Raw genomic sequence first — 26,662 nt, 5'->3', positions numbered from 1 at the left:
ATGTTTTATAATAAAAGAGGTGATTTTGGCCAGAGTGAACAATTTAACCCTTTTCGCTATGGCCTGCTATGGGAACCACCTTATGCCCTGGATAAAACTGGTGAAAATGTCGTTAGTTTTGCTCAAAGATGCAGCAATGGGTAATCGCACCGCTGTGAGTAGCATGCTGAGGCTGTGTAGAGACTGACATGGGATAAGTGTAGGCAGATGGAAAGAAAGGCAGAGGATGGGCCCTTTTGTCAGCTTTACACCCTTTGCAAAACACAAATAAATCCTTTAAGAAGATTACACTTTTCACACTTTCCCTTGTTCCCTGGGGATTGAAAGATCTTGGAAATGCATGTATATGCAAAGATTCATACTTCTTTGGGCTAATGGTGGTATAAGCGAATGTACAGTACTGGAAAACATCTTCCATCTTTTACTAAATGGAAATGAATATTGCTGCTATTGTGTTAAAGTAAAGAAATTGAGATTCTGGCCAAGTCTTGAACTGCTCATTGTACAAGGTATGGGTCTTTGTCATCAGTATTACCTGCAAATCAAAAAAATGCCTTTCCACACACCTTGAGCTGTTTCTCGCTTCTTTGTCTATAAAGGACACACCCTCTATTTAACTCCACAGAGCACATAGAGCCATCTAGTGACTGAACATTATATTGCAATCAAACACACGTTTTAAAAAAAGCATCTCTTGTGAGCAAAGCAAATAAATCTTCAAAATTTTAATCTTCAAAATTTGATATAGTTTGTCGAGTTTAAGCCAAGGAGGTCTGCTATTAACTGGAAAGGAGAAAGCCATATGAGACAGACAGAAAGAAAATCAGGTAATTAAAACATCATATAGTTATTAAATTAATATTTAAGGCACATTGCAGCCACTTCTTCCAGTTTATTGAAAGTCCCAGAATTGGATTTCAAACCTGAAACTGATCATTCTCATGTCACTGGCATGAATCCGTTCATGACATTGGCCTATACGGCAGCCTAGAAATCTTTCAAATAAATAACAGTGACTCTGTGTATTATAGTTTTGCAAAGTACAGTATAAAAAGACTTAGCAGGTCGAAAAATTATAAGAACCAAATGTTTTTTAAAAAATAATTCTCTTGGAAGACTTGACAATTGTATTATGCAGCAATATCTGTAATTGTGAGATCTAGAAACACATTTTTTTTAAGGAAAGAAAAAGATGATTCCCCTATAACTACAACTTTTTGAAATTAGTCTTTGCATAGAATTCAGTTATTCTCAGACCCATGATGGCTTGCTTGCTTTCTTTTTTTTCTCTTACTTTATATTACTATTAACATTTTGAAAGCTGCCTTCAGTAGTGTCACCATGTCCAACACTCCCAACTTTTTCATTGCCTTGCCTTCCAGCAACTTTGGACTGAACCTTTCAAACTGGAATGTTATTTCAAAGAACAGAAAGTTTCAGTAAAGCCACTAGGCATAAAGGGGGGGGGGGTGGAATGAGCAATGTTAATAAAAACTCAGAAAGCAGTAACATAAAAGGAGAAATTACATAATTTCCATATTTATAAATCCAAACCCTATGAGGATTCCAGCAGGCGGTATCAAATTGACAGCACGCATGGCAAAGCCCAAAACAAGAGAGAGAAAAGTTCCAATTAAGAGAAAGAATCAGAGTGTCGTTCCCGGAGTTCCATTTAAATCAGAACCAATCAAGGCTTGTTCTGATTCCTGCCGTTTCACTCAGGAAATAATGAGAAAGATGAAAGAGGCCCAGCCAGCCAACGCAGCCCCACACAGCCCTTTGAAGCCAAGAAATCACAAACATCACTTCGGAGAGTTCTGCCTTCACAAGGCAGCTGTTGCGTGGCCTTCTTCAAGAAAGCAATCTGCAGTTTGATTTTGCCTTACAACAGCCCCTGCACCTTGGTGCTGACAAACAATCAAGGCCAGCCTGAGGGGGCAATGAGTTTCCAAGCAAGAAGGGGAAATCTTTTGGAGGAGGGGTGTCAAAATTGATCAAGCCACATACTCAACCCTGGATTGGTTGTGCTTTGAAGGACATTTGAGTTCATGTTCATGCGTGTCTCAGGTGCTATCAAAGCATGCATCCCATATCCCATTACTATTCCTGTCGTCATGATCGCAAAGGTCCTAGAGTTCAGAAGCTGTATTACTCATCTTACCACTTTGCCATTACATCATCTCTTACCTCACAATGAGCCTTGTTCCACTATATTGTGAGACAGCATTAGTTGCTGGGCATCCTCCATGCCCGCTCACCTCAGCAAGTCCACCTCCTCACTACAATAAGGACAGTGGGCTCTTGTCAATAGGTCCTCTGCTTATGGTGCAGATCCTCAGCCAATGAACACCTGCACCAACCTTGGACTCCAATCCCATTGTGATAGTTTTATACATTCTACAAACTCTATAGATTCATGGGGCACAGAAAATCAAGGTAATGCCAAGTACGTGAAGTCAAAGAAGGGCAGGAACAAGGTAAACTGACAATCTTGGAGAATGCATTCAGAGCTGGGTCACAGTAAGCTATTTGCAACTGTCTTCACAAATACCTACCGTATGTAGCCTATCTAAAGGGATGAATTAATTCATATTATCAGCCATTATGTCTCCTACTCAAAATTGGGCTTTCCATCTTGATATGAGCTGGAAACCGTTAAAATGTGTACTGGAATCTAATCTAAGCCACCATGAGCAGAATAAAAAAGGCTATTCCATGAAAGGAGAAACTAGCAATGCTGTCTCCATCATAAGTTTCAGCTAAATTAGGAGGTTTGATGCAATAGAATGGGGAGGGGAGAGTATGACAGGAGTGTTGAATGGGGATCTGAGGAGCAAAATGGCAAGGATCCCTAAGGCAGCAGACTGTTACGTCAGCTGACACCCCCATTCCAGTGATTGGTCTACCACTTTCAGTTCCCAACTCAGCCAGAAGCCTGGTCACCATCTGCTGCTGGTAGACACCCCGTCCGAGGCCTCCAATTTAGGGTGCCAGTTCTCTTCTCCTGAACAGTGCAATAAAAGAGATTGCATTTCCCATTCTCTCTTACTGCTTGTCGGTGTTAGCAATTAAAGGACCACGGCTATTTTTATAAGGTGCATCTGACCACCACTGTCTATGCACTTATCACCTGACCTGTCATCATGGCAGGCAAGGATTACTGCATGACCAGTGCATGCTTTGAAGCTGTGCAGCCCAAGAGTGCCCCAAGGGAAGAAATATAATCCCTTTCCAGGAATGCTGCAAATGCTTCTAAATGTGCACCATTAATACCAAAAGAGAAGCACTGACAGCTGCCATTTAGTCACTGTACTAAGGTGCACTTAGGGATGATCCAACCTCTCCATTGTAGGCCTATGGATGCCAATCAATGCTGTTTTTAGAAATCCTGGCTTAAAGGTTATGTCTTGTAAAGCCGGTGTGGGATACCTGTGACCCTCCAGACCTTGTTGAACTGCATTCCCCATCATTCCTGACCTGAGGCCATGCTGGTTGGGATTAATGGGAGTTGGAGGCTGTGGCAATCACACAGGGTCCCCAGACATTTCACCATCTATTGATCCCTGTGCCACCACTTTATTTCTCGCTGCCACCACCCAGGCCCTACCTGGGACAATACTGAGTCCAGTCAGGGTTAAATTGGAACATAAACTTCTGTTTATTTATTGCAGTTTAACAAGTGTATGGTTTCATAAATGGTATCGGTCAATTACATTCATGGGGTGCCTATCCAGACCTATAACTTACACTACCTGCTCTCACTCACTAAACTACCTCTCAGATATTTACTTGTCATCCTAGCTTCTAACTTCCTGACTCAGCTTATTTTGCTACACTAATTCAACCTAATCACAGACTCTATCCCAATTCACTCCCACTCCAACCCAACCAACCACCCAACTCCCAATGAACTCTCTAACGAACTCCCCCTTTGCCCCTCCCAGAGCTGGTTTTATAGTCCCTCTGACTCCACCCCCTGGGTCCTGATTGGGTAACCTGTTTAACTATTTCACCTCCAGCACTCTCTCATATGTTAACATCACAAAGGCCAACAGCACCAAGAGGGCCGCAGGTATCTCATCATTGTTGCCACAGCACAAAATCCTTCCACTCCTTTCCTACTCCATAAGCTTTACTCTGCTCCATTATTCATATTTAATCTTTGTAATGTTATAATTTGGTTTCAATTTATTTCAGCACCTGCTCATGATGCCACTAGATGGTGAATATGATACGGTCATCAATTATCTCCTAGGTTTTTTTATGTTTCTATTGCATTGTATAGGCTATATGGAGAACTATAATTAATTTTTTTACTGCTTTCTTTCACTGCACCCTTTCTCGCTAGGGATCTTACACTTCCATTATTAAACCAAATAAACACTACTGGTGCTTCCGCAGTACAGTGGTACCTCGGGTTACATACGCTTCAGGTTACAGACTCCGCTAACCCAGAAATAGTACCTCGGGTTAAGAACTTTGCTTCAGAATGCGCGCACACACACAGGCAGTAGGGATTTTCACTTCTTCCCATTCTTTTATGGGCCTCAGGTCTTTAGTTATGCATAGAGCTCAGGTAGTACTGGTACTCAACTCAAGGTATTTCTGGGAGTGGGGGCACTAGGGCACCACCAGATGAGATGTTATCTTGTGCCAGATCACTTGAAGGCAGGGGAAAAAACTTTATCATTTTCTAAATGTCAGCTCCTCTCCTTCTGTGGAGGGGGACAATTCTCCTTCTGGCTCAGCTAGCTTGAATCTTAGTCATTCATGCAAAATTCAAGACCAAAGGAGTGAGTTGTTTAGTAGTTCACTCATCTTAAGTCTGTTAATAGTAGAGTTGTGACCTTATTATTTGTAAGAGCCTAGTGTGCTTACTTAGCCGGCCTCAGGTAGCCCTAGCCACCACCCCCAATCAAGACATCTTTCATATGAGTACCAATAGTACCTTCTCCAGTGAGCACAGTTGGTATGAGTGAAGGGTGGCAGCTTTGCAGAAAACGAGGATTTTTGGATACACTTGTGGTGGTATGCTGGCTTTTATGTGGTGTTTCTGTTTGGCTTCCAAGCAGCCAGAACCAACCATTTTGAATCTGGATGCCTGAGAAAGCATTGTGTGAGCAGATCTGGGATCACAAACAGCATCCAAGATGGTGATTTATATCAGGGATAGACAACCTAAGGCCCAGGGGCCGGATGTGGCCCAATCACCTTGTCAATCCGGTCCGTGGACAGTCCAGGAATCAGCGTGTTTTTACATGAGTAGAATGTGTCCTTTTATTTAAAATGCATCTCTGGGTTATTTGTGGGGCATATGAATTTGTTCATATTTTTTTCAAAATATAGTCCGGCCCCCCACAAGGTCTGAGGGATGGTGGACCGGCCCATGGCTGAAAAAGGTTGCTGACCCCTGATTTATATCTTGCTCTTCCTCCCAAAGGCACCCATGCCATGCCTTTCTTCCATGTCATTTCTTAATCGGAATTGCTTTTCCACCCCACCCCAAAGCTGCCATCAGCCCTGCTGGGGGGAAATACAGATAGCTCTACCATGTTTGGGATTTTTCTCAGTTTGGTAATAGCAAAATTGTGGGGGGAGGATTTAAATGGAGAAAACAGCAGAGGGAAATGTTTCAACCTACACTCCCTCACTATCACTGCTCCTACAAAAACTGGGTATCCCCTTATGGCTGCTTTAAAGTTTAACAATAAAAAGTTGGGAAATGCAATCATGAATCGACTGCATCACATCTGTTTTGGCCCTTAGATTCAATTTCCATTTTCCTTAGATACTAATTTCATCTTATAAAAACTCCACAAGCAGCTATCTTTTAGAAAGCATACTGAAAGCAAAGCAATATATTTGCTAATATTAGACTGTGCTGGCAATATGTTGTTTTAGAGAGCATTTAAAAGTGTGAATGAGAAATAAGGTCAAGTAACTTTTTGCACAGTATGTTCTCTATAAAAAGTATGCACCTTTTTCTATTTGAAGTATTTACTAAACATTTACATGCAGTTCCCTCAGGGTTTCACTACAAACACTGCAAACATTCTGTCTGAGACACAGCATTCAGAACGTGCCGCCTCGGGCACATAGCCAACTATGTACTGCCATTTGCATAATCTCAGCCACTTATAGCCTTGACATTGTGACATATACTTGTTTCCACACACAGCAGTCACTTCACAATAAAAGATCCCCGTATATGGCCTTGCACTTACAGAAGCCAGATCACATCATGGTCCCTAGATGTTAGCATTTCCCTAGTGTGTGCTCCATACCCTGCAGCTGTATAGAGTACCTTTACCTCCCACGTCGCCATTGTCGAAAACAGAGCGGGAAATAATTTCCACCATATTCTATATGTCTAACTTACCCACCTCAGATTTCTCAGCCTGGAGAAGCTAACTCCCAAGGCTCAATTCATACACAGAGGCAAGGACCATGCCATTTAGAACAATAACACACTGCCTTTCATTTGAATTCATCCAAAGAGTGTCAACTCTAGGTTTTTGAGCTTCCTTGCACTAGATACTCTCCATTATCCCTCTACATCAGTCTCAACACCATTTTCACTAGTTGCTCCTGCTGCTCTTCTTCTTCACCACCACCACCACCATCATAGCTACCACCTGCCTGCTCACCAGGCAGAGCGCCAAGCAGGCAGTGGCATTTGCTGCTCCTCTTCCTGGTAGAGCTTTCCTGACAGAACAGACATGTTCACCTGTCACAACAGTATCAGTAGGTCAGCCTAACATAGGTCACCCTGGATCCAACTTTGTGGGATGTATTATCCAGTAAATACGTGGCAAAATGTTGACTGAGAGATTTCAGCTAAGTAAAGGTTCCTCTGGGCTGAGCTCAGTGAAGGCCACACTTGATCCTTATGAAACCACAGATATTTGCAGACATGACCTCTGCTGCAGTCCCATTTGCTCCACCAAAAGCTCATTGTTAAATGCTGATGCCAATAAAATTGATCCCTCCAAAAAAAGCATTTACCAAAGAGATACAGAAAGGGTGTGAATACTACTGTGAAGTATTATCAACTTGCAAATTACACTGCAAATTTACACCTAGGATACTAGACATTCACAAATGAGTTTCCTATATGCTATGGCTCAACCATGAGCAAAGAAGCTGCTCATTTGATGGTCATTTCAGGAGCTTCAGCACTGGGATAAAATATAAGTGGGATTTTCTACTCTGAACAACTGTGTGGCATAAAGCTAAGGCAAAACACAATTGGACAGAGGAATCACAAGTAAATCACTGTCACTGCTCAACATACATCATCTCAGTCCTTATCTCATTTATTAAGATGTCACATTTTCTGCCTGACCCGGTTTAAGGCAGGTACCACTTAGGACAGTCTTAGCAACCCCTGCTACAGATACTGAAAAGACTCACCTCAGAGCTACAGCTGTCCAAGGTGGACAAAGCAATGCAAAACTTTAATTCCCAGGCAATCCCAAACACACTGGCATTAATACAGGTTGGCTGTTCCAATTTGCTGGGGGCAAACGATGCTATCAAACCAGCCCCTTAACAGCCACTTGGGCTATCAAGGATTTCTGTCTGGCCATCATCACACAGTATCTCAACGAATCATCACCTTACCTTTGCAGGCCACATTATTCTCGGGCTCATATCCAGCCTTGCAGGTACAGCGGCCAATGGGAACCATCCACTCCCCATCACCATTGCAGTACAACTTAATGGGCACATCCACCTCCTCGGCATTCGGGATGCACGTGCCCCGTGCAATCACTAGGGAGGTGCTCTCTGCTCCTGTCATCGTCTCTGGGAAGATGGCAAAATTCTGCACCACGCTGGGGCATTTCTTAAAGAAGACCCTCACCGACAGCAGTGACATGCACGCGCCATAATCCTGAAAGGCCAGGTAAAAGCCGTTGCGATTGAGGGGACCAAAGCTCCTCACCTCTGTGTTCACCTTCATCAACCTGCCACCAAAGTCCACCTGAGAGAAGCTCTCGTCTGCAGCGATGGTGTCCACCTTGAGGTAAGGGGCCTCTGTCCAGAAGGCTGACTTCTTGGTGGCGATGACAGAGTCTGTCTCATAGTAATACAGGTTGAAGGTTTCCTTGCAGGAACCAGGGACATTTGGGAGGCTGCTGCAGTCCCTCACCGTGAAGCGCATCTCTGTGTAGATGCGGTGCGCACCCCGTCGGTTGATGAACGTGGTGAGGAGCCAGTTGTTCTGGTTGGGCTCAAAGACATTGCACACCTGGTAAGTCCGGATAGTGTTGAGGTTCTCATCGTAGCCACTGACTTCTTCCCACTGTGTGGAACAAATAAGAAGGGAGGGAGGGGGGAATCAGGCAATTAAAATGAATGGAGAGAACGAAAGACAGAGATGGCACTTTAAACCAGGGGGATCATTAATCACTGCAAGCTAGCTGGGATACACAAGACTTGGAGGATTTGTGTGTTCTACTTTCAGTTCTGAAAAACGTGAGAGACATCCCTAATTTTAGGGTCTGTTCCATGAGCATGGAATCAGCCAACAGAAAGAAAGCCAATAAGCTAAGAGTTCTTGGCCCAGTCACACACACACACACACACCCTGCTTGAGGCCAGCAAAGTGACACACACATTTAGATTTTTACTCATATGCTAACCCGCTTCTTGAAGCTGATGTAACTCTGAATCATCTGATGCCCTTAAGGTTCTGTGACAAAGATCATAAAAATCAACCAGTTTCTGCTCTTCTGATAGTTTGACCTCTTTTAACCCCTAATTGGCAGGGCCTCGGTAAGCTTGGCAGTTTCCTGAGCAATGCTCATCTTGGATAGAGCTGGCAACTATCAGGGTGTTTAGTGTAAAAAGAAAAAAATGTGGGCTATAATTAAATTAAATTAAATTAACAAGCTGGTCTAACTGAAATTACTGAAAATAGGTTGGTGACTCAATAATGCTTTTCAAGTTATAAAATAAAAGGAAAGGACCTAAACCTGTAGGTGGGCTATCAAAACCAATAAAAGGACCTAAACCTATAGGTGGGCTATCAAAACCAATAAATTCTGCTCTGGAACCAGGGACATTTCATTAATTATTTGACTAATGGATCTGAAACAGTTATATCTTGCCTTTCAGCTTCCCAAGGCAGCTCACAATAATAACAATAAAAACAATCAATGAATCTGAATGCAATTAAATCATAATATTAACAGCAGCATAGATCAGAAAAATAACAGTACAGTGGTACCTCGGGTTAAGAACTTAATTTGTTCTGGAGGTCCGTTTTTAACCTGAAACTGTTCTTAACCTGAGATACCACTTTAGCTAATGGGGCCTCCCACTGCCGCCGCGCCACCACCGTGCAATTTCTGTTCTCATCCTGAAGCAAAGTTCTTAACCTGAGGTATTATTCTGGGTTAGTGGAGTCTGTAACCTGAAGCATCTGTAACCCGAGGTACCACTGTAGCATCCTAAAGCCACGTAAGAGAAGAGGTGATGGTCATCACTCCACATTAGAAGGACAGGTGAGGGGGGTGTATGGGTTTATCCCACCCCTTACTGCCAACATGCATGGCTGCTATAGCCCCCTGCTATCCAGCCTCTGGGAGAATATCTCTCTGTGTACCAATGTATGCAAACAGAACTCATCCATGGGAAGCAGGGAGCTTTCAGAGGCAGCCAGATGCAGGGAGTGCAGGACAGGCTGCTCCACTAGCGGCAAGTGTAGCTGCCAGAGTGCTGCCAGAGAGTCACCTTTGCCAAGATTATTACTACAATGTTACTAAGTTGCACTAGCTTCCAGTTCAACATACTGGTTATTACCTACACAGTGGTACCTCGGTTTGCGAACTTTATCCGTTCCTGAAGTCCGTTCTTAAACCAAAGCCGTTCTTAAACTGAGGTGGACTTTCCCTAATGAGGCCTCCCACCGCCAGTGCCCTTCCACTGTTTGGCTTCCGTTCATAGACTGAGGTAAAGTTCACAAATCAGAACACCACTTCCAGTTTTGCAGAGTTCGTAAACTGAATAGTTCATAAACAGGACTGTTCATAAACTGAGGTACCACTGTAGTGCCTTAAATCAGGCTTCCTCAACCTCAGCCCTCCAGATGTTTTGGACTACAATTCCCATCATCCCTGACCACTGGTCCTGTTAGCTGGGGATCATGGGAGTTGTAGGCCAAAACATCTGGAGGGCCGCAGGTTGGGGATGCCTGCCTTAAACAGTTTGGAACCAGGATATTTGAAGGGCTATTTTCCCTCCCATGATGTTCATTGTTGGATGTCCTACTCCATGTCCCTTCGCCTTCAACTACTCATCTGGTCAGGACATGATACAGTGTCTTCTTAGTAGAGAGGCCAAGGTTGGGAAACTCCCTCCCACAGGAAGCCTGATTGGATCCTTCCTCCTGGCCTTCAGACAAATAATGGAGACATTCCTACTCCACCAGGTATTTCATCTGCCTCTATTTTAGCAGGGGGGGGGTTTCTCCTGCTGTTACAGGTTGTTTTACTGTTCCTTCCGTTTTTATCTGTTAATAATAGAATTATTTTTTTTGTGTGTAGTGCTTTTCTTTAAGATTATTGTGATGTGCCTTGGAGGACTTGCAGCTGTGTTGTGCCTTGGTGACCTTGTTGTCAAAAGATGGGACAGGGACATTTTTAAACAAAGTGTGGTGACCAGATTGGATAGAATTATCATATGCAGTGAAAAACTCTAATGATGTATAGGCCATTTTTCAGCAAGATGGTGGCATATAAATAAGGAGAAAGGCAAAGAAGACACTGGGGCAAGGTTGGCTGTCTCTGCAGGCCATCTACCACCAGCTGCCCAGTGAGAAGAATCCTGATGACTTTGGATATCACTCATGAGGCAACCTGGAAGGGATCTGCATCCTGGAAAGTGAGTTTTAAGGAACTGCAATAATAAACATGTAAAGTCTCCACATCCAAGATAGCCAGGATTCTATACCCTGGGAGAATGACAGATTGCATTTGGTTATTTATAAGCCACCCTTTTGAGGCATATCTACTAAAGGTAGCAAAGAGCAATAATACAACCATAAAATTGCAATAAGAATGAAATATCACTTCCACCTGGAGCTGGATTGTGTGGCTCCTGTGGACCAGTCAGACTGCTGCATTCTAGACCCTATTGTTCTAGGACCAATCAGACTGCTGCATTCTGGACGCTATTGTTCTAGGACCAATCAGACTGCTATTCACTCAGTACATAACACATAGTGTAACTCTGTATGCATTTCCAGCATAATATAATATAGCACTGGCTTATCCAGACTTTGCACATTATGGCTTACTAGAACAAGGGTATGCTCCTAGAAAGAAGCTTGCGGGGTCTTTGTATCTTTACAAGCAGCGCTGAGCTAAGCCAAAGTTTCATTTAGTGTTCCAGCCCAACCCAGGCTGGTGGTTAAGCTCTCTCCTCGTTAATCACAAATAGTAGTGAAGGCTTGGCTATGAATCATGAACCCGGGTTTGGAAAAAATACTAAACCAAACCTCGACTTAGTTCATTATGGAACAAGAATTTTAAAAAGTAGCAAGGTGGCTACAAGCTGCTCTCCAAGAGTCCACACATTTGTGTGGTTCCAGTAAGTCATAGATTGGCTTACCATGTCATACAAACCACATCAAACTGCAAAATAAAAAAGAGAAATGGCAATACAATTCAGATAGCATAAAACCATTTCCAAAGCAAGCACAGTAAAACAATAAAACACTAGCATACCATCAGCTAAAACACATCAGCTTACAGCCATCTGAAACTGGTGAGTTTTTAAGCTTTATTAAATGCTACAACTGACAGTGGCAACCATAAATTTCTTGGGAGGCAGTTCCTTTAGGAGACTGTGTGCCCATCCAGCACCTCCCTACCTAGATTACCCAGTTTCTCTACCCACAACAACTCCATCTTGTCTAGTTTAAGCTTCAGTTTGCTCACTTTCATCCATCCATCCCAAAACTACCTTTAGACACCTGTTTAGAAATTCCACAGCCTCTCCGGGATTTGCAGGTATGTTGCTGACACTGCAGCCCAAACCACTGGATGTGTTCCCCCAGTGGCGTCATGTATATATCAACTATCTTCAACCTTTTCAGACCCAGCACCCACTTTTAACACAAACATGCATTTGGGAACACTTTTCTTTAAGCATAGATTTGCAAGGTGGTAGTAGTAGTGCTGTCACGGTCCACCTTGGATCAGGCTGTGACCCACTAGGATCCTAACCCACCAGTTGAAGATCAATGGCTGCAGATGATAAAAAGTGAGAGGGTGGGAGAGAAAAGAAAGCTTTGGCACCCTGTTATGCCAAAGGCCACAGGATGAAGAAGAAATTTCCTCGGGAAGTCAATGTTGTCCCCCAAATAATCTGAGAACTTATTGCAGATAGCCAGAAATTTCCCATTTCCCCTCCACAAGGTGCTCAAGGGTGGTACAAATGATACTCCCCCTCCTCATTTAACATTTCAGTCCTCCTCCACATAACATTTCAGTCTCCTAGACACCTTGCTACTGGTCTCAAACCTGCCTCTCCCTCCCCTCCCCCCCCAATTATATTGGGGGGGGGGTATTTTCTCATTGAGGGTTGCCTATATAGGGTTGGGGTGTTGCCTGCTTTTTCAGTTTGTCTTCAATTTGTTTTAGGGGAGTGTAGGTAGTTTGCCTGTTTAGTATGGGTTCTGGAAGGGAGAGCTGGACCATCAAAGAAGGCTGATAGCCGAAGAATTGATGCTTTTGAATTATGGTGCTGGAGGAGACTCTTGAGAGTCCCATGGACTGCAAGAAGATCAAACCTATCCATTCTGAAGGAAATCAGCTCTGAGTGCTCACTGGAAGGACAGTTCCTGAAGCTGAGGCTCCAATACTTTGGCCCCCTCATGAGAAGAGAAGACTCCCTGGAAAAGACCCTGATGTTGGGAAAGATGGAGGGCACAAGGAGAAGGGGACGACAGAGGACGAGATGGTTGGACAGTGTTCTCGAAGCTACAAACATGAGCCTGACCAAACTGCGGGAGGCAGTGGGTGACAGGAGTGCCTGGCGTGCTCTGGTCCATGGGATCACAAAGAGTCGGACACAACTAAACAACAACAACAGGTAGTTTGCCTGTTTAGTATGGGTTCTGAGCATCATCCATTTCTCTTCTGTGAAATTAATACGTTGTGGTGCCCACAACAGTTTCTTAAATTTCTCATGCTTTTTTTTTTTTAAAGGAGATCCCTGTTTTAAGGTGTTGCAAGACAGCTCTTTGCTATTTTTGCTGCAAGAGACTAATGTGTCTGCCATTTGGAAGTGGTGAATAAAGTGATCCAAACCAGCACAGTTCAACAAGGAGAAAAGGTGGAAAATCACTTCACTCAGGTTATAGCTATTGGGGGGGGGGGAGTGCGTACCTTAAGGACTTTAAACTACAACAAGCTCATTGCAAACAGAATAGTGAAAATCAAACCTGTTAAACACCATGCCCGAAATTCAAGCGTTCTAACCTACTTGTCTCCATCTGCTAACATGCTAAAGCACATCTGTATTATTGCAACACTTCTCCAGTAATGACCATATTGAGTGGGTGTCATATGTTCATAAATAAGGGAAGGGAGAGGTCATCTATGCAGCCACATGAGGAAAGTGGGAAAGCGGATGAACCTGTGGTCCACATGTGGTTTGGGGAATAGGAAATGAATACGAGAAAACTTGCTCCAGGCAGGGCTCTCCGCTTCTCAGTTTTCTGAGCAGCAACATCCATCAAAATTGACACAGGGACTGTGCCAATTTTCAGGTGGAATAATGAAAGGGCATTACCGTAATGTTGGCTACTGTGGCAATTAAAGGGCAGGAAGAAAGTGTGCCCGGGCCTGTGATGGAATTAGAATATCGCAGCCCAATTTATAAGCCATCCAAATTGCTCCGTGTTTACAGACTGATTGTTTGCAACAGCATTATTCATATGGCAGCCTTTAAGTGCTGCTCTGGATGTGATGCATAATTCCAAGGTGCTCCAGTGCCACTGAAGCATGAATTAATGGCTGTGTCGCAGAACGTTATCAGAAGGATTTTAATGTTTTTTTATGGAGATGAGAGTATTACATATGTAAGCAAAACTGTATGGTGTAAAATGTTAGGCTGTCATGTAGATCAACGGAAGTTAATGTGGTGGCAAGGGGGAAGGAGATTATTCTATGCTGAGGAACGCGCATGCCTGCAACCTCAGGTTGCTTTTGGAGTTTTCAAGTTCTTATTACTGCACTTAAAAAGTCCACACAGTATTTCCCCTACTAAATTTCAGCTCCAGAATAAAGTGCTGAGAAGCAGCAAAGGCTCGCAAAACTGTAATGCAGCCACCAATCAACCGTTTACTTCCTTCCTAGGTGGTGATAACAATCCCATTAAAAGGTACTATCTCTGCCTCTATGCGCAACAATATAAAATTGTTTCAAAGCATGTACATTTATACACAAGCTGTTATGCTGGATTCTCTGCAAAGTGCATCTGTTGATAAGGGCATTCTTCCTACCCGCTGCAATAACTTATTTATAGACAGTTTGCCATTCACTCAAAAGAAAGGACCCAGAAAACCTTGCAGAACTGCATTCTTAGGAAATACAAGCACACCACTAAAATGGAACCAGCCTTTGTGCAGCAATTTTGTATGAGCATATGTGTTTATTTACCTGCTGAAGTATTAATTTCAATCCAAGTCCCTGGGTTCTAGTATTATGGGAGGAGAAAAAGTTTTTGCTGTTCATGTTCTTTCCAGTATTTATGTTATAAACCTCCACCATGTCTTCCCTTAGTCACTTTTTAAAATTTAAAGTCTGAATGCTTTAGTGACTCTAAAGTTAATAATGCTTCTTCCCTATTTAACTGGGATAGAAGTTAAGATAATGGGTTTGTAATGTTCAGGTGCTTCCCTAGATTAATGTTTTTTTTTAAACAGTGTTTTTGACTATTGACTATTTTCCAGTATTATGTAAAGAGGTTGTTTTCTGCATATTTATTCTGCAAATCTCGGGTATATATGCTCCTCAAACTTTGTAAAGACTTGATTTTTAAACTTTATATTTTCTGTCTAAACACAGAACTTTCCTAATGGCCTATCTAAATAAAATTTGTTATTCTGTTTCATATTTGACAACTTATCACATCCAGAATCTATTGCAAGTATTTTTTTAATCCTAGGGACCATAATTCAAATAATGTGTGAATATCAGCCTTGGGGAAAGAATAAGGATTTGGCACCATACTATTTCCCTAACTTCCTTGGTATGATTCACTGGGGTGGGGATGCAAGGTGGTATAAATATATGGGCAGATCTTGATGAGGCTGCAGCCTGCCCAGCACCATTCCTGATTTGTCTTGGCTCATCACTGACCTCTCATAAGGCATGCTCTTTAAATATCAAAATCTGGTCTTCAAAACATTATGCATCTGCCAGAGCCTCCCTTACAGCTATGATGTGCTTGTAAAGGGACTTGCAGTTTTCCAAGTGGCAGATCAGATATAATGAACACAATTACAATAAAGGGGCATTAAAATAAAATAAGGATGGAGATTATAATGATAGAAATAACACTTCCATGAGGATTTCACACTGTCCTCCCAACCACACAGAAAGAAGGCTAGGCAGTTGTCCTGCAGGGCTGGACCAATAAGTTTTGATGCCTGAGGCAGAGCAGAAAATGCTGCCTCCTGCCCCACCCAGTCAAAGTGAACATGCACAGAGTTGGTTTTGGATGAATGTTTTATTTCAGACCAGTACCTAGAGCAACATAATGCACACAACTACCAGCCTCCTACAGGGTCCACCAAAACCAAAGATCTGGGGTTTGCCCAGAGATAAATATTTGCTTTTAGCTGTAGTGTTTTTAGAGGGTTCTTGGTACAAGCAATAAATTGAGAGTGTACATTTTACATCAGAGAAAAAAGGTTCCACAACTGTTATCAAATCTGATCCAGTAGCCTTACGTAAATAGCTAGTAATTTGTCTGAAGAAATATTTCATGCCAAGTTGAATGTATCTGTGAGACTGACAAGAACGCTGACCATTGTACATGTAGAGTGGATGGGGATTAATACAGACACTGACATTGATCATCTATCTCTAATAAATATTGATAATCCATCCCTAATAAATAATTTATCTTATGAATCCAGATAACTTGGCACTTCTTCTCAAATTCGGTAGCATGAATTGCACTATTTATTTAAAGTATTAAGATGTTTATTAAGTGTGTCCCAGCTAATTCACACTTCAAAAAAAAATCTAGTAAAACAGTAAAAACATCAATATTTGTACTTATTTTCATTTATTTTTGTTCTGTTTTATTTTAAACCTTTATAACCCACTCTTCAAAAAAAAAAAAAAAACGCCTTTCCCATGGTGGGCTACAAAAACAAAAGCAATAACAGATTCAAACACTAAAAGCAGCCGATAAAAATAGCGGCATTTATTTTTTTAAAAAAAAGAAGAAGAAGAAACCATCTTCAGGGAATAAAATTTCACATTTTAAAAGGTCTGGGAAAATAAAAAAGAACTTTGCCTGGTGCTGAAATGACATCAGAGCAGGCGCCAGGTGAGCAATAAAAATAACTTAATCAGCAGCACCAAAGGAGAAGCAGTCTAAAGATCAAATAAAATCAGAAAAACAAAACAATAAAAGAACAGCAGCCGCAGATCACCCATTAAATTCTTGGAGAATAAAAAGGGCTTAACCAGTTGTCTAAAGTGATAAAAATGCTAGAGCCACCTGAGTTCTTCCCTAGGGAGATAGTCAATAACCTAGTCTTTGCCAACCCGGTGCCCAGTCCAGATATTACAAAACATGTGTCATAGTGCAAAACATCTGGAGAGACCAGATGGCTGGCCTAACCGGTTTATCCCCCAAATATCGTCTTCAGGTTTGAGGGGCCCATTTTGTTTCCCCGATGTTATTGGGGGATTCCCCCATTGAAGCAGGTGGCAGGTAGCCCTCTCTCTTAGCTCCCTCTCCAGTTTATTTCCGCCAGCTGCAGGGGTGAGAATGAGGAGGGGGGCAGTTGCAAAGGGCTGCCACTGAAACTGCCCACATGCTCCAAGCCATACTATATAACATTATTCAGGGCATTTCTAATGCTCACATGACACTCAGCAATCAGCAGACACTCAGGGATGTCAGCAGTAGTGGGCTCTTGACAGCTGCTCTTGACAGTTGTGGCAGTGGCCCCAAGGGCCACAATAAATGTGATAATGTGTACCTCTGTAAATCCTTGAGTGTGCTTCTAATAGATAAGTTATGGTAGCCTGTTACTTTATGAAACTGATGATTTTGCAAGTTGCCACCCCTCATTGGGGCAGAAATACAGCTAATATGTATGTGAATCACAAAGATACAGTTCAAAGCTAGAGCATAAGTTGCTACATGGTCAAATGGCTACACGTAACACAGGTTCCCAACATGTACACTAACACAATGTAACAGAACACAGTAAGAATCAGAACTTAATCAGCAGAAATTGCCAGTGCTTATTGTGGTTTTGTATTAAATGAGGTAACAATGTATATGATTGGTGGAAATTGAAATGCTTTGTTTGAAATTTCATGAATACCACTGCCTGGACCACTGGGCGGGGTTGCAGTTTTGTGGAATGCTCTAACTGTAACCTATTGCTTTGCAATAAACAACGTTGGACTCCTAACTCCTCGTGTTTCTGAGTTTTATTGGCGTAAACTCAGGAGATAAGCCATTTTCTGGCTTACAACCTTTTGGTGCCATGACTCGGATTCAAACCGAGGTTCTTGCAGCCACAACTCAGAGTACTAACCACTATATGATCATGGCTTACAACAATGTCACCTTGGGCACCACCACAGAAAAGGCCCTCACCACAGCCACTGTTGTGGAGGGTGGAGGTGATTAAAAAATCAATTCTCCTGTCAGACTGGGAATATCCCCTCACTCACCCCATTTAGGATATTCCACCATCCTTCAGCACAGTTTCTTTTCTTTCAGCAAAGTAAGCAGCTCGCGTATATGTCAAACAAAGCTTTAATAATAAAGAAAACTGTAACACAATAACATACTATCTAAGAGGCACTAAAACAACATGGTGAGGCAAGGATGACAGTTGGTCTCTCTAACTGAACTTAACACATGAAGGGAAGGGCCGATTCCAGAGCACAACACAAAAGCCCCGCCTATCAGATGCCAGACATTCTACTATTCAAATTAGGCCCCAGTGTTTTTCTTACAGGGACACCCAGAGAAAGGCCCCTGAAGCAGTTATTAGACTTCAGGCAGATTCATATGGAAGAAAGCTGTCCCTTTGTCACTCAGGTCCTGAGCCGCTCATTCAGGACCTTGAAAGCCAAAACCAATATCCTGAGTGGTGCCCAGAAAAGCCCTTGAAGCCAATAGAATTTTTTTACCTGGGTGAAAAATCAACAGTTAACAACAGCAGCAACAAAAAAAATCCTTTTGGTTCAACATGTCTATCCACATTCACTCAAGCTCCAGAATGCCTGGAAATTGCAGCTGTTGAGGCCTGTGAACAGAACCTTCCAGACGTTTAGACATGTGCTAAGATGCTTTTCCTATGCCACAGTTTATGGCTATAAAAGGAGGGTGTAATTCTCATTCATATATATATATATATATATATATATATATATATATGGCAAGGCTTCCCCTTTTTTGGCATTCTAACATAAAGTTTGACAATTTGCTTATTTGTTATGACATTAATACCCCATGTTTACTCCAAGGAGCTGAAGTTGGCCTTCTCATTTTGTCCTCATAACGAATCTGTGAGGTAGAAAAACCTAGTATTTGCTATAGACCCAAATGTCCTCCCAATTTCTCCTTAAAATGGCAGACTATGATTCAGTCAATGTACTCTTAAGATAGGTCTATGACTGTGACCCTATAATCAGTCTTGTGTATCCTAGTTACTAATCTATCTGCCATATTCTGTACCAGCTTGAGTTTCTGAATAGTCTACTCAGGATAGGCTTGTCATATATCAGGAAAATTCCTGACACATCCTGGTTTTTGGGTGTAAAATTGCAAAATGTTGGGGGGAACCTGGATGTATGGCAATGCGATGGAAAAAGCAGCAGAAACAGCTCCAAAAGCTTAAAATAACTATTTTGAGGAGAGGAGATAACTGTAACAAGGCTATCTCCAATCAATTATCATGAGGGCAAGTGGACAGGAAACACCAGCAACCTACCAACGGAATCTAGGCTCTCAAACAAGAGACTCATCCAAAGAATAATTATGCAAATGTTAACATTAAACATTATTTCAGTCTCTCTAGCCTCAGTGGAGCTGCTTGAGTGGTAACAGTTAAATGCAAAAATGGCAAAAGAATGAAGGCACTGCCATGCTAAAAGACTAATTCATTTCCTTGGGAATACTAATACTAAAGCACAGAAACGATGTGCCTTGGTATCTCATTCTAAAAACGGTCTTGGTTTATACTTTGGGTACTTTTGTGCTACGCAAATGTCTGTGCAATTAGCATTTCAAGGAAAGTTATAAAACGCTTCCAAAGGACAATCATTTGGGAATGCCACCACTGAAGAATAGCTTGTGACAGAGCTGGGTCGTTTTTGTTCAAATCATAATGAAATGCTAGCAAATATAGTTTTATAGTCTGAATTTAGGACTTTGATAATAACTTGGGTTTTTAGTTATACTGGCTGCCGTGGCTTTAAAAGTGAGTTTAGGAGGGGTTTCAGATGCCTATTGCTCAGGCACCAAGATTATTTGGCAGGCAATGCCTTCTGGCTTAATCTACCTCTGTAAATTGCTCAGTGATCAAATTAAACAAGGAAAAATGGAAAACCAGGACAAACTTTGGGTTCCTTCGTGGTCCTTCATGTTTGTTTTTAATTACTTTTTGCTGTTTGTTTTTGATTTCTTTTTGCTTTAACTTGCTTTTAATTTTTTTTTATTTTATTGTCTGCTTTTATGTTTTGACATTGTTGTAAACTACTGTGATATATTTTTTATGATACAGCAGTTTGTAAAAACTTAAATAAAATAAATTTTGCCTCTCTCATCCACCCTAAAGAACTCGTTACTGCAAATAAAACGTAAACGTGCTCCAAATGTATATCCTCATCCTCATCTGGATGCACACAGAAAGATTGCATTTGAACTCAGAAGGTCATTTGTCTATTTGGCACAGGGCCAGATAGTGATATTTTACTTCCTGAGGTGAAGAAGTAAAGGGCTCCCGCTCCCACAGAAGTCAAGGTACATAATTACCAAGGCTGCCCAAGTTTCTTTGGCACATGAGGCACAAAATCTTAAAAGCCCTTCTTCCTGGGAGTAAAAGACAATAATAATAAATTCAATAACTTGCTAACTTCTTGGTCATTCATGACACCTCAGAGCAGCTGCCTAAGGATATTGCCTCACTCTGCTTCACTGTAAGGTCAGTCTTGGATAGAGTTTTCCAGGCCACCCTTTAAATTGTAGCATGTTATTATTTATTGGGGGGGGGGGGGGTTGGCTGGGTTGAGAGAACGCATTCATGAGTATTTCTCCCTCACAGGTTAAAGAGTCTTTTGGGGAGGCAAATCTGTGCTCAAATAATGTATACCTGGTAATATATATCCCCAAACAAAATTCCCCTCACGTTAGACCCCAGGATGATGGGAAGTAAATGGCAAACCACTTCTCTTTACCCTAAATCCCAGCTCCTGCATATTTGCTGCCAACATGCTCCCTACTTGATGTGGCAGGCTTACAAGGACAGTTTTTTTTTGCATAGTACAAAATGGTAAGGTCTGCTCTTGCTGGAGAATTGCTGTACATATCAGTCTGAAATTTGAAAGGATTCATCCCCTCAGAATGGGTGACCGTGCCTACAATTGGTATTCAATGCTGTCAGAATGTAATAAACTCAAATAGGTACAGGGCTTTTTTCCAGCCAAAACGCACTGGAACTCAGTTCCAGCACCCCTCAGGTAGGCACCATTGCCATTATAAGAGAACAAGGGAGGTGTTCGTAGTGAATTCCGGCACCTCTTTTTCTAGAAAAAAATGTCAATGGTGATGAACCCTCAAAGGGTTCCCTCTAAAGCACTGATCTGCCTGAATCTGGGCATGTTCAAACCACGGTGGGGTGGCTCCTTTGCTTGCAAGTTACATCCACTTATGTGATAAGGGAGAACAAGTTATAGCCAGTTTTTTAGAGTCCGCATTATACTAGATGTGGGTGAAATAGAGGTTTGAATTTAACGTATCAGATTTAGACTCAAATAAAAAAATAAATCAGAATGGACAGAGCAGACCCAAAAAAACAGATCAGGTCGCTACACCCACCCAGTGAATGAAATACCCTCCCCTGGCATTCTACTGTAAGTGGAAGACTGATGGCATCAGGAATAAATACCACAAGGAAACATCAGATTAGCATTTCAAGTAGCAAGCTAGTGCACCTACCCAGAGATATGCACACCAGCCTGCCATTTGTCCCCTATTGTGTCTTTTGCCCCTTCATTATTTTGATAACGTTCTTTGCAAATTCCACTGGAACTGATTTTCTGAAATAAATTCATTTATCTACAAGTACTTCAGAGCCACACCAAAAACATTTTTTAAAAGCATGTTAAATGCTACCACTTTTGTTTAGATGGAAAAGCAGCTATAGAACCATGATTTGGATGAAGGCTGTGTACCTGTGCCCCACCAACAAACATGTCGTCCCCCCCCCCCGGCCTGCTATTTGCCCCAAAAAGTGTTTTTACTATAAACATCAACTTCAGGAGCAAACTGCAATCAAGGTGGATCTTCAGCAGGAAACAGGTACACTCCAGATTAAGAGGCTCACAGCCCTATGGCTGCTTTTTATTTGAAACAAAAATGACAATGGATAATAATAATTTAATAATAATATTTTTATTATTCATACCCCCTCATCTGGCTGTGTGATTAAAGGTAATGTGAAGCTTGGCCCCAAGGGAACTCATGGTAAGTTCAAGAAAATATATTCATTTCAGCACAGCTCTGGACTTTTTCCATCCTGCTGTCAAAATTGTTATTGAGATGTTCCACGGAATATCAGAAAGGGCACAGGATCAAACTCTGAAACATTCATTTGAAAAAGTCCTGATGAAGACTGGAAAAGTCAGAGTGGACAAAAGTGTTAACGTCGGAAGTGCGGTCATATCAAATGAGGCCACAATAAAGCCCCTCAGGCTGAGCAACTGGGAGATTGTCAATAATTTTTGCACAGTTGCCCGAGTAAAGTGGAGAGGACAGAATCCAAATTGAAAAGAATCAAGAAAAGAGAGGTTACAAAAAAATGAGACATCAGATGCAGGCAGTTCACTTCAAGAACTCAGTGGTGCGATGAAGGGGGGAGAATGATATGTGATAATAGCTGGAGTGGGAGGAGAAGTCATGTTTGAGGATTGAATAGAACCTGAATTTTGCAATGATGAAAGTGGATAACTAAATGCAAATCCAGAGGTGAATTACATTACACCCAAGATGTGCAGAACTGGGTGTCCACCCCAGATGCCTAACTATTCTGCCCGCCTATCTGCTCTTCCCTTGACTACGGCCGCATTCACACCATACATTTAAAGCACCACGTTGACAGTAATGGCTTCTCCCAAAGAATCCTGGAAACTGTAGTTCATTGAGCATGCTTAGAGTTGTTGGGACGCTCTCAGAACTCTCATTCCTAACACCCTTCACAAACTACATTTCCCAGGATTCACTGGGGGAAGCCAGGACTGTTCCAAATGGTATAAGAGTGCTTTAAATATATGGTGTGGGTGGAACTTTAAACACAGCCACCGGTGCAGGCACAGCCAGGGGTCTCCGGAAGAGAATGGTAGGCCAAACTGTATAAAATCAACCATGTTATTGGTACAAAGATCCCCCCCCCGCAAAAAAAAAAGATCAGTCTCTACAGTTCTGTGGACCTCAGCAATCCCATGTTTGCCTTTTGCCAGGCCTGCAAATGCCCCACCCCAAACTCCTACCTGTGGCAAAACCCCAGAGCCATTCGGACAGCTGCCTCTACTGTTGACACTGTAACAGTGACAAATGCATTGTTCCGACAAGATCACTTTAAATAATTCACAGGGAGCTGGGGATTAAGACAGTGTTTTTCCCTGTCTCTGCTGAGATTTAAAACACTTCCAGCTGGGAGATTTAAAAGACTATAATGGACTGTTTCTTCTCCTGGCTCCCCTCCCCTTCACTATCCCAAAAGCGAACTCAACAATAACACACACACAGAAAATGTCAGAAGGGGAGAAGGAGAAGGTGGGGGGGGAGAGAGGGGGGAGAAAGCTTGGCTGGTAACCATGGCAATATCAGGCACACTATTCAGCTGTCATTATTCCAAAGGTTCATACATGTCATTATCTAGGACGTCAAATAAAAGCTGCCTATCAGTCCTGTCCTTCAAAGATTGAATAAAAACAAGCTACGGGACGGACTAGACTAGAGGGTGTCTCCCTAACAGTGGGTATCCAAACAACATCTTGGCACCCAAATAAAAGAAAGGGAGAGAGAAATGCCTCTTAGCATGTATACTTGTTCATTCTGGTCTGGATGCCTTATTTGGTCATATATGGTGTTTATGACAGATTATCAACATTAACTCTTACAAAAGGCAACTAGGATCCAAAACCATTTAGGTGACAAATGTATTGGGAATTTTGCAGGACAGAACTTGTCTGCCTAAGCAAGAGATTTGTGTAACTCAAAGCCTTGATTCTCCATCATGTATCTATCTGAGGTAAGATACAATCTTGACTCATTTCAGACCCAAAAGGTACAATTCATATAACATTTTCCCCCAATGAGGTTAGGTGTGAAAACTGCAAGAGTCTGATTTGCTCCTCATGCATGCACTGGGAAATGACTGTGCCTTAGAGCTTTAAACCATGTGTACATCCTGCACAACAGGTAACCGTTACTTTTCCCTACGTGTACAGGGTCTATGTAGGAAAAATACCACACATCAGTCTTGATTACCCAAATGCAATCCTTACACATTGTGATCTGGGTCAACTCTCCCTTGGTGTGTATATCTATACTGAGCTGAGCTTGAGCCTGTCACTAAAAATACCCATCAAACTCTCACCATAAACAGCAGACCCCTAAAGGTCTCTGGTGATTTGCAATTGACCCTGCACGAGACATGCATTAGATTTCATTCTCCTCCCTTTCAGCTCTTATTCAGCCATGTGGCCTGGGGGGGCGCGGAGAGTAGTTGGAGATGGGAGTTGTGGATTCATTGCTCAGCGATGGGCTCCTTGGGGAAGGGATTGGGCTAGCTGCTTGCTATCTTCTCAGTATCAGTTCCCCATCTTGTAAAATGGGGATAAGCCTATCCCTACGGGTGGTTGCTAAAGCATGCAAGATGCGGATTCACTGTGCACATTAAAATGCTATCTAAAGATCCAATATTAACCTGTGTTTGCTTCACAGGGTTAGAACGAAGAGCATGGCCAAAGAGCCACAGATGGCAGGTGAAAAATACAGGCATATGAAACAGCAAGTGGGGATTATAAACATGTGCACCACTGAACAAGTCGAGAACGCTACAGACCAGTTATGTAGAAAACTCCTATGCCAATCATCTCTCTCAAATGCAAGGATATAATCCTCCATTAGCACACCAAGCCCATCCTGCTGCCACTAATTTACACCAGATGAGAATCTAGCCCCTTGGAGCTAGTTTCTCCTTTAGCAGATGGCTACACTGATCTGGCTGGCTTTTTATTATTCTTTTAAGAGAATAATTATTTCCCAAGGCTAGGTGATGCTGCTGTGTTTCACTTAAAGACACAGATGTTAATTTCTATTATAGTCTCTGCAGGCTGCATTAGGTTTGCTTGAATCAGAATAGTCATCAGAACTATGATGATCATCCTTCAGTACAGCAAAACCAGTAATATATTACAACATAAAGCAGGGACACATCAGCCACAGTGCAGCTGCAAATGTGTTACACAAAATTCACCTTCATGTCCCGCCTGGGAATTAAGCACTGCAGACTGTCCAGCTTTCATAGCCACCAATGTTGCATGAAGCAGTCAGGAATGGGCTCTTAACATGCCCCTGTGGCCACTTTAGGTAAAGCGTACAAGCATGCAAAGCGGGCAGAGTTTTAATGTACATCCATGTGTCACAAATTCACCTCTGGGCTGATTCCCCTTCTCTACCTTGGACCCTTGTGAGTTGAGCATGGATTCCATGTTCTTTGAGGCCAGATGGTGATTGGGTGAAAGGAAATAGGTGCAATGTGTTCATTGGATTTTCATGCTGACATCACCAACTGATGTCTCCACATTAAGCCACTGCAGATTTGAAATACTGACGTTTAGCAAATGTGGTTTTTGGAACAACAGCTGCCATGATCAATCTGGTTGGGAAGGGACCATAGGTAAATGGCAGAGGAATTGTTTTCTGTGCTGAAGACCCCAGATTCAATCCTTGATGGGAAGGACCTTCACTTCATAACCTGAAGAGCAGGATAATGCTGAGCTACGTCAGGGCTGACCAAGACATTTTGCTGCCTAACACAGAAGAGCAAGTGGTGCCTATCCTCAACTCAAGGTGCATAGTACCCAAGGCTGGCCAAGTTATTTTGGCATCTGAAAGAGAAAGCCCCACAATTGCCACTCCTTGGGAATAAACAATACAATATTAATAAATTAACCATTTGCTTCCCTTTCAGAGCACACAAAATTAGCAACCACTTCATTCTGCCTAATGATAGGGCTGGTCCTAGGCTAGATGGGCAAATATTCTGACTATGAATAAGGCAGAGTCTGGAGTTCTGTAATAGGTTATGAGCTACATAGTAAAACATAAATGGGTTCTTTGGCCTTGCTGATTCTACTGTAATATACAGCTACTGACTCCCACTTGTGTGTATGAAAGGGTTAACCTGAGCCCTGAACTCAAGTTACCAGAGTGAGTGTGGCTTGGCAGTCCCACAGCAGCCTCTGTTCCCCAACCACCTCTCTTTTTCACACAGGAACAAGCAATGAAGAAGCCATGTAGCTAATGGCTCCCAGCTGCAAGAAAAAGCAACTGAACCGAATCTCTCCAAAAGGGAGATGTTAAAGCCTGCATCTTTGCTAACTGAAGATTGCACAATCCTTTTTGTAAGAAAACCAAGTTCTTTTCCTTTTTAAGTCATTTGGAACATCTTTTACCTTCATTTACTACCAATGAATGGAGACTTGTTTACAGTAACTTCTGGAAACTGAGTATAATATCCACTTATTTACAAAGCTAAATGCCTGTGATTTATTCTAGCCTAAGAATTTCCATGGGGAACATTTGTTTAAAGGTGGATGTGGGCAGAAGTAAATCTAACCAAGTTTTAATGTGCTTAGGGCAATTGTGCTTAACTCTGTTATGAGAGAGTAAGAATCTTTCTCCCCCAAACCTTTCTCTCCCACAGATTATCCAGGTCCTCTCAGTGGTTTTCAGTGTCATTAATCATGGTAACCTTCTGGGGTGTGAATAGGAGCCATCATGCTCTAGCGAGTCCCCTCTTACCTGACAGGTAAGTTCCAGAAGGCATGCTGTAAGGAAGAATAGAGTTTAGTTCTGCATCATGCCTTTTATGCCATTGGGCTAGGACAGGCATGGTCAAACCTGGCCCTCCAGCTGTTTTGGGACTACAACACCC

General features: G+C 42.3%; 1 protein-coding gene and 2 long non-coding RNA genes across 20 annotated transcripts in view; 1 reads left to right on the top strand and 2 right to left on the bottom strand.

The window, feature by feature from the left end:
• Window positions 1-26,662, bottom strand: part of EPHB1 (EPH receptor B1) — a 355,581-nt gene that overhangs the window by 192,204 nt on the left and 136,715 nt on the right. For all 17 annotated transcript variants that reach the window (XM_082221749.1, XM_082221750.1, XM_082221754.1 and 14 more), the window contains one exon: window positions 7,624-8,305. In XM_082221749.1, coding sequence (XP_082077875.1) covers window positions 7,624-8,305 — 682 coding nt within the window. The remainder of the gene's footprint in view (window positions 1-7,623; window positions 8,306-26,662) is intronic.
• On the bottom strand, window positions 1,524-4,436 carry LOC309532057. Its single transcript, XR_014219563.1, has 2 exons — window positions 3,846-4,436; window positions 1,524-3,797 (listed from the first exon to the last, which is right to left on the bottom strand). It is a non-coding gene; the product is annotated as an uncharacterized lncRNA (long non-coding RNA).
• On the top strand, window positions 7,887-13,343 carry LOC309532045. Of its 2 annotated transcripts, none has more exons than XR_014219546.1 (4): window positions 7,887-8,026; window positions 8,115-8,254; window positions 10,728-10,887; window positions 13,218-13,343. It is a non-coding gene; the product is annotated as an uncharacterized lncRNA (long non-coding RNA). The 2 variants fall into 2 exon arrangements; XR_014219547.1 differs by having other exon boundaries at window positions 10,716-10,887.

This window comes from Podarcis vaucheri (genome assembly GCF_965113315.1).
Source record: "Podarcis vaucheri genome assembly, chromosome: 5".
In the NCBI taxonomy this organism is placed as follows: domain Eukaryota; kingdom Metazoa; phylum Chordata; class Lepidosauria; order Squamata; family Lacertidae; genus Podarcis; species Podarcis vaucheri.
The sequence above is the reverse complement of the archived record's forward strand: the minus strand, read 5'-3'. Positions and strand labels throughout refer to the sequence as shown.